Source organism: Erinaceus europaeus, chromosome 2 (assembly GCF_950295315.1).
Source record: "Erinaceus europaeus chromosome 2, mEriEur2.1, whole genome shotgun sequence".
In the NCBI taxonomy this organism is placed as follows: Eukaryota; Metazoa; Chordata; class Mammalia; order Eulipotyphla; family Erinaceidae; genus Erinaceus; species Erinaceus europaeus.
In genome coordinates this window covers 133,273,372-133,288,528 of record NC_080163.1, presented here as the reverse complement: position 1 = coordinate 133,288,528, position 15,157 = coordinate 133,273,372, and the positions used below count along the sequence as shown (strand labels likewise).

At 48.7% G+C, this 15,157-nt stretch overlaps 1 protein-coding gene across 11 annotated transcripts in view; it reads right to left on the bottom strand.

Moving 5' to 3' along the window:
- Positions 1-205: 205 nt before the first annotated feature.
- Positions 206-15,157, bottom strand: part of FCSK (fucose kinase) — a 35,120-nt gene continuing 20,168 nt past the window's right edge. For 9 of the 11 annotated variants that reach the window (XM_060185170.1, XM_060185173.1, XM_060185176.1 and 6 more), the window contains 13 exons: positions 14,083-14,184; positions 13,794-13,964; positions 12,275-12,339; positions 11,367-11,737; positions 8,123-8,333; positions 7,802-7,968; positions 7,484-7,705; positions 7,000-7,143; positions 6,731-6,850; positions 3,650-3,837; positions 3,471-3,570; positions 1,068-1,291; positions 206-879 (listed from right to left, as the gene is read on the bottom strand). In XM_060185170.1, the coding sequence (XP_060041153.1) occupies positions 793-879; positions 1,068-1,291; positions 3,471-3,570; positions 3,650-3,837; positions 6,731-6,850; positions 7,000-7,143; positions 7,484-7,705; positions 7,802-7,968; positions 8,123-8,333; positions 11,367-11,737; positions 12,275-12,339; positions 13,794-13,964; positions 14,083-14,184 (2,172 nt within the window). In that variant the 3' untranslated portion in view covers positions 206-792. Of the gene's footprint in view, positions 880-1,067; positions 1,292-2,372; positions 2,485-3,470; positions 3,571-3,649; positions 3,838-6,730; positions 6,851-6,999; positions 7,144-7,483; positions 7,706-7,801; positions 7,969-8,122; positions 8,334-11,366; positions 11,738-12,274; positions 12,340-13,793; positions 13,965-14,082; positions 14,185-15,157 lie in introns of those variants that run through there. The other 2 variants (XM_060185174.1, XM_060185178.1) reach the window with 2 other exon arrangements.

The window sequence follows — 15,157 nt, the reverse complement described above, 5'->3', positions numbered from 1 at the left end:
CATACAGCCAGAGCAACATATGGCAACAGCCAGGACCTGCATGAGAACAGGTACTTCCTCAAGTCTGGACCTTCAGCACCAGAAGCTGGATCATCCCAGAGACAATTATCCCAGAGAAAAGTTGGAATTGCTATATCGTTAATTTAAAAAAAAATTTTTTTTTTTAATTAATGGAGCTCTATGAGGATAACACTGGAGGGCAAAGTGAATGCAGTCAATTTATTCAAGATCACAGTCCTGAGAAGCCACTGCCCACTGGGTCACTCGGCACAGTCTATGGTGTTTCTGGTTAAAGCTTGAGTTAGAGACTTGCTACAGTACCACACTGGCACATAAGCTTGGGTATGAGCCCCCATATGTTCTTTGTCCTCCAAGTCAGCTTGGGAGGAGGTGTTGAACATGAAGTCAGTACTTGGGCAACAACTAACCTCAAAAGAAGGCCTCTTTAGAGTCAGCCTTACCACAAGACCCCAGCCATCTGCTAAAGCTAGCCATCATCCCCTTCTAGGCCCTTGTGGAAAGTGTAAAGGCCAGTGCCCAATCTAGACTGGAGAATTTATAAAGGCCACATGGGACAATGAGTGTTGGGATCTTCCTATGTTCAAATGTAGCAGATACCAAGCCGAGACTACTGTCAGCCAGGCCACAGTCCTGTCTCCAAACATCATCTCTGCTGCACCAAGCTCAGGTCAAGCCCCCTTTGGGAAAAGGAGGAGAGATTACCATGGGGGAAGAAGAGGAGGTCCATTGTAGCTGCAGATTTTCTCCTTGCAGGACAGCTTGACAGGAGTTTCAAGGTGAGGCTTCAACCCCCAGCAGCTGCAGGCTCAGTCCCTGAGTGTCCACTTCTACCAGGTGGACGCTGTAGTTCCCGAGACCCTAGGAGCAAAGGACAAGTGCTTATAGAAGGCTCTGGCAAAAGCTCAGGCCTTCTGGAAGCTGGACTATGGCTGTAGGACCAGGGGCGCTTGCAACTGTAGCTCAAGTTAGCTGCTGGGCCATAATAAAGGAGTCTTAGCCACCCCCACTCCCCTTACCCACTGTGACACCCCAACACCAACAGGTACCTCAGTCTTGGCCAGCACAGCCTCCACAGCTTCCTTTTGCTTTGGCTTCTTGGTCAGCAGATAAAGAAAACCCCCACCACCTGCCCCTGCCAGGCTCTGACCATGCACATGGGGGGCCAGAACATCCATCATACGCCGCACAGCCAGAGGCTCACAGCCTGGGGCCATGAGCTTCTTCTGTTCCCAGTACAAGGTAAGGCATTGGCCCAGCATAGGCAGATTTCCTGTGGTAGGGCATAGGAGAGAGGGGCTTGTGTGAGCCAGGATATTTCCTCAGTACCCATTTGTAGATTGAAGTATCGCCTTGGCTGTCATCTTAGTTAAAAACCTGGATCCGGGCCAGGGAGATAGAATAATGGTTATGCAAAAGATTTTCATGCCTTAGGCTCTGAAAGTCCTAGGTTCAATCCCCAGCACCTGGGAGTCGGGCGGTAGCACAGCGGGTTAAGCACAGGTGGCGCAAAGTGCAAGGACTGGCCTTAGGATCCTGGTTCAAGCCCCCGGCTCCCCACCTGCAGGGGAGTTGCTTCACAGGCAGTGAAGCTGGTCTGCAGGTGTCTGTCTTTCCCCCTTGTCTTCCCCTCCTCTCTCCATTTTTCTTTGTCCTATCCAACGATGATGACATCAATAATAATTACAGCAATAAAACAACAAGGACAACAAAAGGGAATAAATAAATAAAATAAATTTAAAAGAAAAAAAAAATCCCCAGCACCTAACTAAGCAGTGCTCTGATTAAGAAAGAAAAAAGGGGGCGGTCGGGCGGTAGCACAGCAGAGTAAGTGCACATGGTGAAGTGCAAGGACTGGCGCAAGGATCCAGGTTCGAGCCTCAACTCCCCATCTGCAGGGGGGTCGCTTCACAGGTGGTGAAGCAGGTCTGCAGGTGTCTTATCTTTCTTTTCCTCTGTTTCCCCCTCCTCTCTCCATCTCTCTTTGTCCTATCCAACAACGACATCAATAACAATAATAATAACCACAACGATGATAAAACAATACAGGCAACAAAAGGGAAAAAATAGCCTCCAGGAGCAGTGGATTCGTGGTGCAGGCACCGAGCCCCAGCAATAACTGGAAACAAAAAGAGCCTGGGTCTGGGTGGCACCAAGAGATAACTCACCCAATAGAGCACCACATACCTTACCATGCAGAAGGGCCTGGGTTCAAACCCCAGTACCACATAAGAGCAACATGGACAGGTGTAGAGAAGTTCCATAGGTGGTGGAGTGGTGTTGTCGCTCTCTCTCTCTCTCTCTCTCTCTCTCTCTCTCTATATATATATATATATATATATATATATATATATATATACTCCCCTCTTAAATAATGAAAAAAATTGGCCTAGGGAGGCTGGACACTGGTAGAATGCACACTTTGTCATGCTCAAGGATCCATATTTGAGCCCTTATGGGAGCATCCTGCAAAGGAAGTTTCGTGAATGGAGTGCTGCTGTGGTGCCTTTCTGTCTCTCTCTCCCTCTCTATTTACCATACTCTTACCTAAAAAAAAAGTCTTAATGGGTGGTGGAAGCAGTATAATAGCTATGTGAAGAGACTCTCATGCCTGAGGCTCCAGAGTCCCAGGTTCAATCCCCCACACCATCATAAAGAAGTGTTGATGGGCAACAAAAGGGGGAAAAGTAGCCTCCAGGAGCAGTGGGTTCATGGTGCAGGCACCGAGCCCCAGCAATAACCCTGGAGGAAAAAAAAAAAAAAAAAGGTTGAGCAGTGCTCTGGTAAAAAATGAAGAAGCAGAAGGAAAATACTGGGGAGACAGTCAAATGGTTGTGCATGTGGCTTCCATGCCTGAGGCTCTATGTTCCTCAGGTTCAATTCCCAGCACCACCATAAACCAGAACTGAGCAGTGCTCTGGTAAAAAAATATATATACATATAAATACGTAAATTAAGTTGGTAAAGAGGGAGAGGGAGAGAGGTTCTGCCTAGAGCAATGGAGTCATGTGAGCACGAAGCCCCAGCAAAAACTTTGGTATCAAAATAAAGCAAAGAAGACATTGGCCCAGGTGGACCACTCAGTAGTAGTCTCACATATGACACAAGGCTCCATATTTTAAAAATAACCTAGGTCCTGTGCTGGCTGAAATAGGAGTGATAAGAGCCCACCTCATGGGTTTATTTTAAAACTAATGTATATAGTGCCACTGCACTGGTGCCTAGCAGTATTCAGTGAGGGATAGCGCCACACATCTAGAATACTGCTCAGTTTGGGACTGAGCTTCTTTCTGGCAGGTGGGGCTAGTGGGCCTCCCCATGATTCCAGTATCCTGAGATATGGCTCCCACCTCAATGTGAGGCTCTGGGGAAGACATACAGTCAGCTTCTATCCCCAGGTGCCCTGGCCTGAGATGCACAGAAGACACAACACTCCTGCTGTCCCGACTCACCTTGACGAAAGGCTTCAGCACACTTCTCAGTGTGTTGCACCAGGCTGTGGGCATTTTGCACTACGGCAGGCAGGCGGGCATACCAGCTCCTCAGCACATCCTGCAGATGGGACAGGAGGAAACATGAGGATCTGGGCCCAGATGTGGCATCTGCCTCCCTCCTAGGGCCAAGAACTCACCTGCAGCAAGTTCCGTGCCAGGCGGGTCTTGCCAGTATATACCAGGAGCAGGTGGTCATTGAGCGTTTGGACAAAGCCCTCAGGCACAGTGATCTCTTCCACCTCCACCTTCAGGGGCAGCTGAGCCTGGGAGCGCCCCACTTTGATGCCAGGCATTAAGCCACCCACTTGGTCCTGCCAGCCACCTCCTACAATCCCAGGGCCCTGTCACTGATGGAGCCAGTCTAACCCAACTTCCCTCTCCCAGCCCAGGCTCCAAGCCCTACACCTCCAGCCGGGATCAGCAAGGCAAGACAGCCAGGCTAAGTGAGCAAGCAGTTTCCACCCCTGGACATGGGAGCAGGATGAGCCCAGCAAAGGAAAAGCTTTCATTATAGAGCCAGGGCTTAGAATTCACAAGGACTGAGTTTTGTTATAGACTCAAGTGTAACTGGAGGGGGGGGGGAGTGAGGGAAAGGAGATAGGGCATAATGATTAAGTAAACAGACACTCATGCCTGAGGTTCCAAGATCCCAGGTTAAATCCCCAGCACCACCATAAAACCAGAGCTGAGCAGTGCTCAGGTAAAAAAGAAAATTGTAATTGGGACACTAGAGTAAACCACATCAAAAGATCTCACACTAATCTCTGCCTCCTGCCAACCCAGAAGAAATGACATAAGACCTTCCCTTAGCAGCCCTGGATTTGGTACAGTGGATAAAGCACTAAACTCTCAAAAGGCAACAAATTCAATCCCTGGCGTTGCAAGTACCAGAGTGATACTCTGGTTCTCTCCACTCCCACCTGCCCTGCAAAAGTAAATCCTAAAAAAAAAAAAAAAAAAAAAAAAAAAAAAAAAAAAAAAAAAACTTTATCTGTTCTGATAGAAAGTGTTGACGTTTAAAAAAGAAATAGTATAATGTTTAAGCAAAAAGATTCTCATGCGTGAGGCTCCGAATTCCCAGATTTGAGCCCCTGCACTATCATATGCCAGAGCTGAGCAGTGGTCAGCTGCTACAGTAAACAAGTAAAACAAAAAAAACTTCAGTACTTCTCACTGGAACTGAAAGAGTTTATTCTTATCTTGCTTTACTAATGAAGGGTGTGGCTCTCTTCCTCTTACAGTTACATAAAACTGGCAAAATTTAAGATGGTTCTGGGATAGGCCCTTGATATTTGAGGAGTGGCCTGCAAGGATTTAAAATGAAAATGGCAGGGGAAATAGCTCAGTATGCTAGGGCATAGGTCTTGAATGCTTGAGGCCCCAGAGGATATAAATTTATTCCCTGGCACCACCTTAAGCCAAAGCTAAGCAGTGCCCTGGTATGTGTGTGTAAGTCAGGGCCAGGCTGTGGTGCCCTTGTAGAGCACAAATGCTAATGACCTGGGTTCAAACCCCCAGTCCCTTCCTTCAATGAAGTTTCACAAGTGGTGAAGCATTGCTGCAGGTGTCTCCTTATCTCCCCATACCTTTCAATTTCTCTCTGTCTCGATCCTAAATAAAATTAAAAGATTAAAAAGAAAGAAAAGTTAATCTTGGACTAGGGAGATAGTATCATGGTTGTGCAAAAGACTCATGCCTAAGCCCCAAGGTTCCACATTCAATCCCTGGCACTGGCTGAGTAGTGCTCTGGTTAAAAATTTTTTTTTAATTGGGGGGGTTGGGCGGTAGCGCAGCGGGTTAAGCGCACATGGAGCAAAGCACAAGGACCAGCGTAAGGATCCTGTTTGAGCCTCTGGTTCCCCACCTACAGGGGAGTCGCTTCTCAGGCAGTGAAGCAGGTCTGCAGGTATCTTTCTCTCCCCCTCTCTGTCTTCCACTCCTCTCTCCATTTCTCTCTGTCCTATCCAACAACGAATGACATAAGCAATAATAATAATAATCACAACAAGGGCAACAAAAGGGGGAAAAAATGGCCTCCAGGAGCAGTGGATTCATGATGCAGGCAATAACCAGCAATAAACCTAAGGCAAAAAAAAAAAAATTAGAGGCCAGGTGGTGGCACACCTGGTTGAAATATTTTTTATTTTAAAAAGTAAATAAATATGTATATTTATATCCTATATGTAAATACATATAAAATATATACATTGGGTTGTTGGGAAAGTCACAACATGTTTTTCTGTGTAAAAATGCATCATGACATCAGGAGTCAGGTGGTAGTGCAGTGGGTTAAGTGCAGGTGGCTCAAAGCACAAGGACCAGCTTAAGGATCCCGGTTCAAACCCCTGGCTCCCCACCTGCAGGGGAGTCACTTCACAGGTGGTGAAGCAGGTCTGCAGGTATCTATCTTTCCCCCTCTGTCTTCCCCTCCTCTCTCCATTTCTCTCTGTCCTATTTACTATAAATATTTAAAAAGAATGCATCATGACATTTCTGACAACCCAATATATGATCATAAATAACTTAATGTGAGAGAGGGAACAGATTACTACTCTACTTTGACATCTATATGGTGGTGCTCTTTGGGGCCTCAGGTATGAAAGTCTGGTATGCTACCTCTTCTCTATCTCCCCAACTCTAAATAACATTTTTATAGAAAAAACAAAAATATTTTAAAAAGTGGTCTGGGAGGTGGCAGAGTGATACAGCTTTGGACTCTCAAGCATGAGGTCCCGAGTTTGATCCCCGGAAGCACATGTGCCAGAGTGATGTCTGGTTCTTTCTCTCTCCTCTTATCTTTCTCATAAATAAATAAAATCTTTAAAAAAATGTTTTAAAAAGAAAATAGCAAGACTTATCTGGAACTTCACAGTCAAAATACAGTGGTTAGCAGAGGACCCAAGTGATTTTAAAAAAATAAAGGGGCCGGGTGGTGGCGCACCTGGTTGAGCGCACATGTTACAATGCACAAGGACCCAGGTTCGAGTCCCCAGTCCCCACCTGTAGGGGGAAAGCTTCACAAGTGGTGAAGCAGTGTTGCAGGTGTCTCTCTGCCTCTCTTCCTCTTATCCCATCCTTCCCTCTCGATTTCTGGCTGTCTTTATCTAATAAATAAATAAAAATAATGAAAAAAATTTTTAAAAATAAATAAAATTAAAAATCCAGGTGAACCATTGGGAAATGACCAGTGATCTCCCTTTGCCCAGGGCAGCCCATACCTGTGGTGAGCACCTGCTCCAGGTACAGCACTGCGTGGATCAAGGCCTCTGTGCCCACAGCCTGGCCTACAACCCGATATAAGGCGGCCAGGGCAGCGCCTGCGAGGATGCTGCTGGTGCCTGCAGGGCGTGGAGGAGGGTACCAGGCATGAAACAGATACGCCTGGCCCATTCCTGCTCACCCACTCCCAATCCACTGAGCAGGGGATGAGAGATGATGTTGGAGGTTAGGAATGGAGTTGGTGGGCAACAGGACAGGCCCAGCTTACCGAGGCCAGAGCCGTGGGGTAGCTCAGACCAGGTGTGAAGCTCAAAGCCGGCCCCAAAGGTGCACAGTAGTTGGTCACGCAGCGGGAGCTTGGAGGAAATGCTCACGATCCCCACACAGATAAAGGCAGCCTTCAGCAGGGCCCCTGAAGAGTGACAGAAACTAGCAAGGAGCTAGGTCTCTGAGGGCAGAAGCAGACACCTACCTACATGCTCTCACAGCGCTGCACATTTGGGGCTTGTCTGATGGCCAGAAAGCCCAGAAGTAGTGCAGGCCCCATTTCTCAGGCACAGAAGAACTTCACAGCCCTGGCAAATGTTCCTTTTCCACTTCCTATGCCTGTACAAGACTTCAGGGCTGTTTCAGATGAAGGATTCATCCTCACCTCAGGTCCCCATAGTCTCTGGGGTCCTCAGGACTCACCGTCCTCCTGCCCCCCAGATGGCTGTGCCATTCCCACCCACAGATGTCCTAGGTGTCCTGACCTGGGGCATGGGGCTGGCAGTAATCCTGCAGGTCCTCCAGACTACGGCACACTATCTTCAAAGTCATCTTGTCCTGCCGAGGACCCACTGCTAGCCACAGCTCAGGCTCTGGGATGCGGCGTGCCCTGGCCCCCATGGGCTGGCGGCCATCCACCCGCACAGCCAGGCCGAGGACTGCCCCACCCAGCTCATAGGCCAGGGGTGGTGTGTCACTCCAGCCCCCTGTGTTGGTTGGACAAAACCAAGCTGGTTACAGAAGCTGCCTACTCATGGCAGGGAGGGGGCTGCCCTCACTCCCACCCCTCACATGGGACCCACCAGAGAAATCCACACGGGCTGGGCACTTAACTACCACCCAGTGCCCTGGTACTGGTAGCTCCACCTGCTCCTTGGAGATGAAATGCTGGGCTGACATCACCGCCTGGCGGATCAGGATCTGCCCAGCCCCTTCATAGTGGCGGGCAGCTCGGACTAGTAAGGCTGGCCTGCATGCAGAAGGAAGAGACAGAGGGTAGCAAGGAGCCCCAAGCTGGGTGGGGCTGGAGAATCTGGGTGTTGAGGGCTGTGCACCTCTCTCTGGGGGTTTCCCACCTCTGAGGGTGGCAAGGACCTTCCCTAAGGGCTCCCATGAGCACCTACCTGCTCAGCCACTTGTCTCGCTCCTGGGCAAGTGCCTTCACACCCCGCGCCAGGTCTCCACACTCCAGGTGGGAGAAGGGCCGCAGCCACTCAGGGTTGGCAGCAGGCCCACTCCGTAAGCCCCCAAGGCCCTCTGCCATGCAGCCCAGAACGTCTGCCACACAGGCCAGCGACCGAGCAGCCACACCAGGGTCCCCCGCACTGGCTGCAACTGAGAGAGTTGGGGAACAGTTGGACAGGAAGCTTGCCCCCATACCAATACAGACCCTCAAAACTCTTGATTTTAACCCAAGGTGAATCCCTGATATGAATACATGCTGTTGGCACCATTCGTAAGGTGCTGTTGAGGCCAAGGCTGAGCCCTAACCAGTGTGCTTGAGCCCTTCTCATGGAGACACCTTCAGGCATATTGCTGAATTGTTCCTCCCACATCCCAGCATCCAACACAGATTTGCTAATGTACACAGGATCCCATAGAAGCACTGGGAGATTACACAGTAGAGTGCATGCCTTCTTTATTTTATTTTGCCTCCAGGGTTATCACTACAAATATACTACAACTCCACTGTTCCTGGAGGCCATTTTTCCCATTTTATTGCCCTTGTTGTTATTGTTCCCACTGATGTTACTGTTGTTGGATAGGACAGAAATCAAGAAAGGAGGGGAAGACAGAGGGGGAAAGATAGACACCTGCAGACCTGCTTCACCGCCCATGAAGCGACTTCCCTGCAGGTGGGGAGCCAGGAGCTCCAACAGGGATTCTTTTTTTTTTTTTTTTTTTTTTTGCCCAGGGTTATTGCTGGGGTTCAGTGCCTGCATCATGAATCCACTGCTCCTGGAGGCCATTTTTTTATCCTTTTGTTGCCCTTGTTGTTGTAGCCTTGTTGTGGTTCTTATTGTTGATGTCGATCGTTGTTGGATAGGACAGAGAGAAATGGAGAGAGGAGGGGAAGACAGAGAGGGTGAGAGAAAGATAGACACCTGCAGACCTGCTTCACCGCCTGTGAAGGGACTCCCCTGCAGGTGGGGAGCCGGGGGCTCGAACCGGGGTCCTTACACCGTCCTTGCGCTTTGCGCCACATGCACCTAACCCGCTGCGCTACCGCCCGACCCCCAACTGGGATTCTTATGCTGATCCTTGCGCTTTGTACCATGTGTGCTTAACTCACTGCACTACCACCTGGCCCCCAAGTGCATGCCTCCTAAGAACCAGCCCTGGGGTTCAGGCCTGGCACCACACAGGAGCACTATGGATGGCACAGAAAAGGTCCATGGATAGTGGAGAATACTGAGGCACCTCTTTTCTTTCTGTCTCTCCCTCTTTCTCTCTTCCTCTCTTGCTAAGAAAAAGAATGGAAAAATTGGGAGACCTGCATTGTTCCCCCCAAAAATGTATTTTTTAAAATTGGGCTGGGAGATACAACACAAGCCTTACCAAGCATAAAGCCTCAGCTGTGGAGATTTCATGGTTTGTGGAGTAGTGCTGCGGTATCTCTCCCTCACTTTCTATGTCCCAATATATCTAAATTTTGTTTTCTATTTTTTTCTAAAGATTTATTTATGAGGGAGAGATAAAAGCAGAGCATCACTCTAGAACATGCAATACTGGGGCTCAAATTTGGGACTTCATGCTTAAGAGTCCACTGTACTTTATCCACTGTACCACCTCCTGAGCTATCAGATCTAAAACTTGTAGAAAAATGGAAGAGTGGCCAGGGAGGTAGTTCAATGGGCAAAGTGAGGACTTGCATGTGTGGGGCCCTAGATTCAATCCCTGACAGTCCATATGCCAGAGTGGTGCTCAGAGTTTCTCTTTCTCATAAAATAATTAGTACTTTAAAAAATTATTTATGCAGTAGTGGAACAGCATAATGGTTATGCAAACTGACTCCCATATCTGAGGCTTCAAAATCCTAGGCTCAATACCCCCCACCAGCACCACCATAAGCCAGAGCTGAGCAATGCTCTAGGAATTTAAAAATAATATATTTTGCAAGGATCCTGGTTTGAGCCCCCGGCTCCCCACCTGCAGGGGAATCGCTTCACAGGTGGTGAAGCAGATCTGCAGGTGTCTGTCTTTCTCTCCCTCTCTCTGTCTTCCCCTCCTCTCTCCATTTCTCTCTGTCCGATCCAACAACGATGACATCAATAACAACAACAATAAAAAAACAAGGGCAACAAAAGCAAAAATAAATAAATATTAAAATAGTAATAATATATTTATGGTGATGTGGGGGGATTAAATCTGGGAGCTTTGGTGCCTTAGGCAAGGAAGTCTTTTTGCATAACCATTATGCTATCTCCCCAGCTCTAAGGAGGAGGGTGCACCTGGTTGAGCACACATATCATGCACAAGGACCAAGGCTCAAGCCCCGGCTCCCCACCTGCAGAAAGGAAGCTTCACGAGTGGTGAAGCAGGTCTGCAAGTGTGTCTCTTTTCCTCTCCCTCTTTAATTTTTCCTCCCGTCTCAATTTCTATCTTTTCTATCAAATCAAATAAAATAAAGGGGGCAGGGGAAATAGCTTCCAGGAGCAGTAAATTCATCATGCAGTCACCAAACCCTAGCAATAACCCTGGTGGCAATTAAAAAAAAATAATGATAATAATTATGAAAAAAATTGACTTTCTCCAGTGTCATTTTCTGTTCTCCTCTCCTGCCCCTGTTGTCCCCTGGTAAGAGAGCAGGAAAGGGCTTAGAAAAGGTTAGGACTTAAAAAAAGAAAAAGAAAAAGAAAGGAAGAAAGAGAGAAATGAATGGGGAAAAGTCAGCCTGGAAGTGGTAGAACTGTATTTACCTGAGGCTCCAATGCCAGTGCCGTAAAGAAAAAGGGGGTGGGGGGGTCAGGCAGTAGCACAGCAGGTTAAACGCAGGTGGCACAAAGCAGAAGGACCAGAGTAAGGATCCTGGTTCCAGCCCCCCAGCTCCCCACCTGCAGGGGAGTCGCTTCACAGGTGGTGAAGCAGGTCTGCAGGTGTCTATCTTTCTCTCCCCCTCTCTGTCTTCCCCTCCTCTCTCCATTTCTCTCTTTCCTATCCAACAACAATAATAACTACAACAATAAAACAACAAGGGCAACAAAAGGGAATAAATAAATATGTAAAAAAAAATCCACAAAACTCTGAGTCCAACAGGAAAGAAGCTTCCTAGAAACCTAAAAGCGACTCCACTGTATCCCTCCCCTGCTTTAAAGTCAGTTGGCTGTTCATACACAGAGACTGACTCTGGCTTCCCCTCATGCTCACCCTGGTCCAGCGTGGTCAGCAGGGGCCCAGCACAGCCCTCATGGATAGCAGCCTGGATCAGTGGGCGAAGGCTGAGGTCCTGCCGGGCCTCCAGCACCTGCCGTGCCTTACACAGTGCCTGGCGGAAGAACAAGTTTCGACGGGAAGCCAGGGTAGCTGCTCGGTCCAGGCATGGCTGCAGCTGTTCCCAGGACAAACGCCAGGAGGCTCGCCAGCCCCGCAGGGCTGCACCCCCACTGTCCTGTGGGCCCAGCATCCACAGCATGTCCTTAGGTCCCAGAGCCCTTGAGGGGTGGAACACCGGGAAAAGGCGGGCAGTACGTAGGCAGCGGTCTGCAGCAGGCACATCTGGGTCCCACAGGTCATAGTCCCTGAAGTGGAGAAAAGGCACATGAGTGAGAAGGAAGCCATGGCTCCTACCTGCTCAGCAGGCCCTGACCAACTGGCCAACTAAGCAGAACAAGAAAAATTCCTCCAGCAGAGGCATGCCTGGCAATTCAAGGCAGGGTCCAGGATGCCCTGCCTCCTTTCCCAGAAACAGAAGAAAATTCCAAGGCCATGGCTGGGGAGGTAACTCAGCAGGTACAGAGTATAGCACCTGTATGCATGAGGCTCCACCTTCTGTCTGGCACTGCATATGCCAAAGTGGTTTCTCTTTCTCTCCTATTAAATTAATAAATATCATTATTACTATATTTTAGGTACCAAGGCCTAAATATAGCCATGATTTATAGTTGCCCAGTGGGAAGATATTGGGGAGGATAAAAATACCTCAAGCCCAAGGGTATCGATAAGGGGGCCAGGAAAGGGGGCAGATGCTGCTCTGGGGCAGAGGCAGATGGGCTTCAAAGGATAGGCTGCCCTGGCTGCCTAGCTCCCCAGAGGCCTGTCAGGATCTTCAGCCTTACCGAATGCCTGTCTTCTGGAAGAATTCACTCCAGGACATGTTGAGATATGTGCCTACCCCTTGTCTCTAAGAGGGAGAAGAGGAAACAGTCAGGACTATAGGGACCCCCAGAAAGGGTTAGAGACACTATGGCCCCAGGACTGGGAACCACTCAAGACAGGATAGGATGGGAGGCTGGGGACATATATAAGCAGGTTCTAAAACAATGGAGGCTGCCCTGAAGGCTTCAATACTCTTTCCTGCCTAGGTGCCTAAACTTAAGAGATGAGACAGAGAGAAACAGGACAGAGGAGAGATACCAGAGCACCACTCCACTGTTTATTTTATTTTTACCAGAGCACTACTCAGCTCTTGCTTATGGTTGGTGCTAACCTGGGACATTAGATCTTCCGGCATGAAAGTGTCTTTATATAATCATATAGTTCTCCAAGCCCCTCTCTCCACTATTCATGGAGTTTCCCCTTAGTACATATGCATTGTGCCAGAAGCTCAAATCTGGATCCTTGGACATGGCAATGTGTGGTCCACCAGGCAAGCTATGTCCTGGCCCTCGCTTCCCTCTTTGAACTCCAGTCCCTAATCTATAAAATGGGCTGAAGGTGCTGGGGAGGTGACTCCGTGCTAAAAAGTATGTCCTACATGTATGAAGCTCTGGGTTTTAGTCCCAGAATTATATGGGGACATAACAGCACTGAAGGAAGTTCCATAGATGGTGGAGCAGCTCTGTAGTTATCTATTTTTATCTTTCATATATATATATATATATATATATATATATATATTTTTTTTTTTTTTCCCTTTTGTTGCCCTTGTTGTTTTTCATTGTTCTGTAGTTATTGTTGTTATTGATGTCATTGTTGTTCGATAGGACAAAGAGAAATGGAGAGAGAAGGGGAAGACAGAGAGGTGAAGAGAAAGATAGACACCTGCAGACCTGCTTCACCACCTGTGAAGCAACCCCCCTGCAGGTGAGGAGTCAGGGGCTCAAACCGGGATCCTTACACCGGTCCTTGCGGTTTATGCTACGTGCACTTAACCCTCTGTGCTACCGCCCGACTCCCTATTTCTATCCTTCTATCTCTGTCTCTGTCTGTGATAAAAATGAAATTAAAAAAAATCTTAGGGGGGATTAGATAGCATAATGGTTATGCAAAGAGACTCTCAAGCTCCAAAGTCTCAGGTTTTATCCCCCACACCACCATAAGCCAAAGATGATCAAGTGCTCTGGTCATAATAAATAAGTTAAAAAAAAAAAGGTTAGCCCAGGAACAGTGGACTCATGTATGGGCAAGGCTCAGTACCTCTAAAAATAAATAAATAAAAACAAACTAAATGGAGATTAAAACCTTACCCTCACAGTGCAAACAAAAGGAGGAAGAAAAAGGCCTGCTGACACTGCTCATAGCCTGATCATTGAGTCAGCACATTGTTAACTCTGCAGGGATGTGTGATCTGGGCTGGAACTCTTGGGGTCTCCAAATGCGAAGATGGGGGTACAGGGAAGTAAAATAGGTACCTACCTCCCAGCTGTCCAGACGGCCAACAAGGGTGAAGGCACGGCTGGGAGCATCACGTAGCTTCACGTGGTGTCCCTGGAGGACAAGGTCATGCAGCTCCAGGCCTTGTAGTGCCTCGGATTGGGTTGTGTCTAGACCACTCACAAAGCAACCAGTACCAATGTGAATGGGGCCCTGGTAGGGAGACGGCAGGCATCCTTGGTGAGCAAGACAGGCCCAGGCACCCCCTATATGTTCAGAACCCTGGGGCCTATAGACGATGCTTCACCCCAGGCTGTGTTCCAGGGCACACCTGAAGGTGGCAGTGCTGCAGAACACTCCCAGGCTCCAGATGGATGGGGCCCTCCAGCAGGCAGCTGACCACAGAGCTCCCCGACGCCAGAAGCTCTGACTCCTGTGAAGGTAGACAGAAGGTCGTGAGGGCCCTGTACTGGGACTGCGACGCCAGAAGCTCTGACTCCTGTGAAGGTAGACAGAAGGTCGTGAGGGCCCTGTACTGGGACTGCCAGGGTCCTCCCACACAACCAAGGCAGCACTCCTGCTATTCCCCAAGCTCATGAGTCATCTCCTGATCCCAACCCTGGGCCAACTCCCAACCCTCCTGTTCAGGCAGTCCCTCAGAAGAACACATTCCCTGCATTCTCCCTGAAGATAAATCTCCCCTCAGAAAATTCCTCCGATTCTCCCACCCCCACCACTCTGAATTCTACTGCCTCCTTCTTCCAATCCATCGGACAGGCCCTGGCCCAACTGTGCCTGCGCCTCCAAGCAGACTCCCCAGAAAGAGTGGGAGGAGTTTTTTCTAACTTCTCAATTAGGCAACTTGGATATAGAATCCAGATGTGGCCTTTCACTGGTTCTGTGGTGTAAGGAAAAACTATGATTATTTTTATTGCAAAAACATTGTTTTTATAGGGTAGCATTGTCACAATAGTATGGTTCCACATCTCAATCTCCATAAACCATCATACAAGGCAATATGATGAACCTCTCTGAGCATCTGATGTCTCTCATCTGTGATCTTTTCCAAGCCATGGACTCTTCCTTCCTTTCCCAAGAACCCCCATCCCACCTGCACCTAGGCACCCAACAGGCACCTCTGCTGTTTTAAGATTTACTGGCATCCCAAGAGGTGGTGCAGTGGATAAAATATTGAACTCTTGGGGCGTAGTGGGTTAAGCGCATATGGCGCAAAGCACAGGGACCGGCGTAATGATCCCGGTTCGAGCCCCCGGCTCCCCACCTGCAGGGGAGTCGCTTCACAGGCGGTGAAGCAGGTCTGCAGGTGTCTATCTTTCTCTCCCCCTCTCTGTCTTCCCCTCCTCTCTCTATTTCTCTCTGTCCTATCCAACAACGAACAACATCAA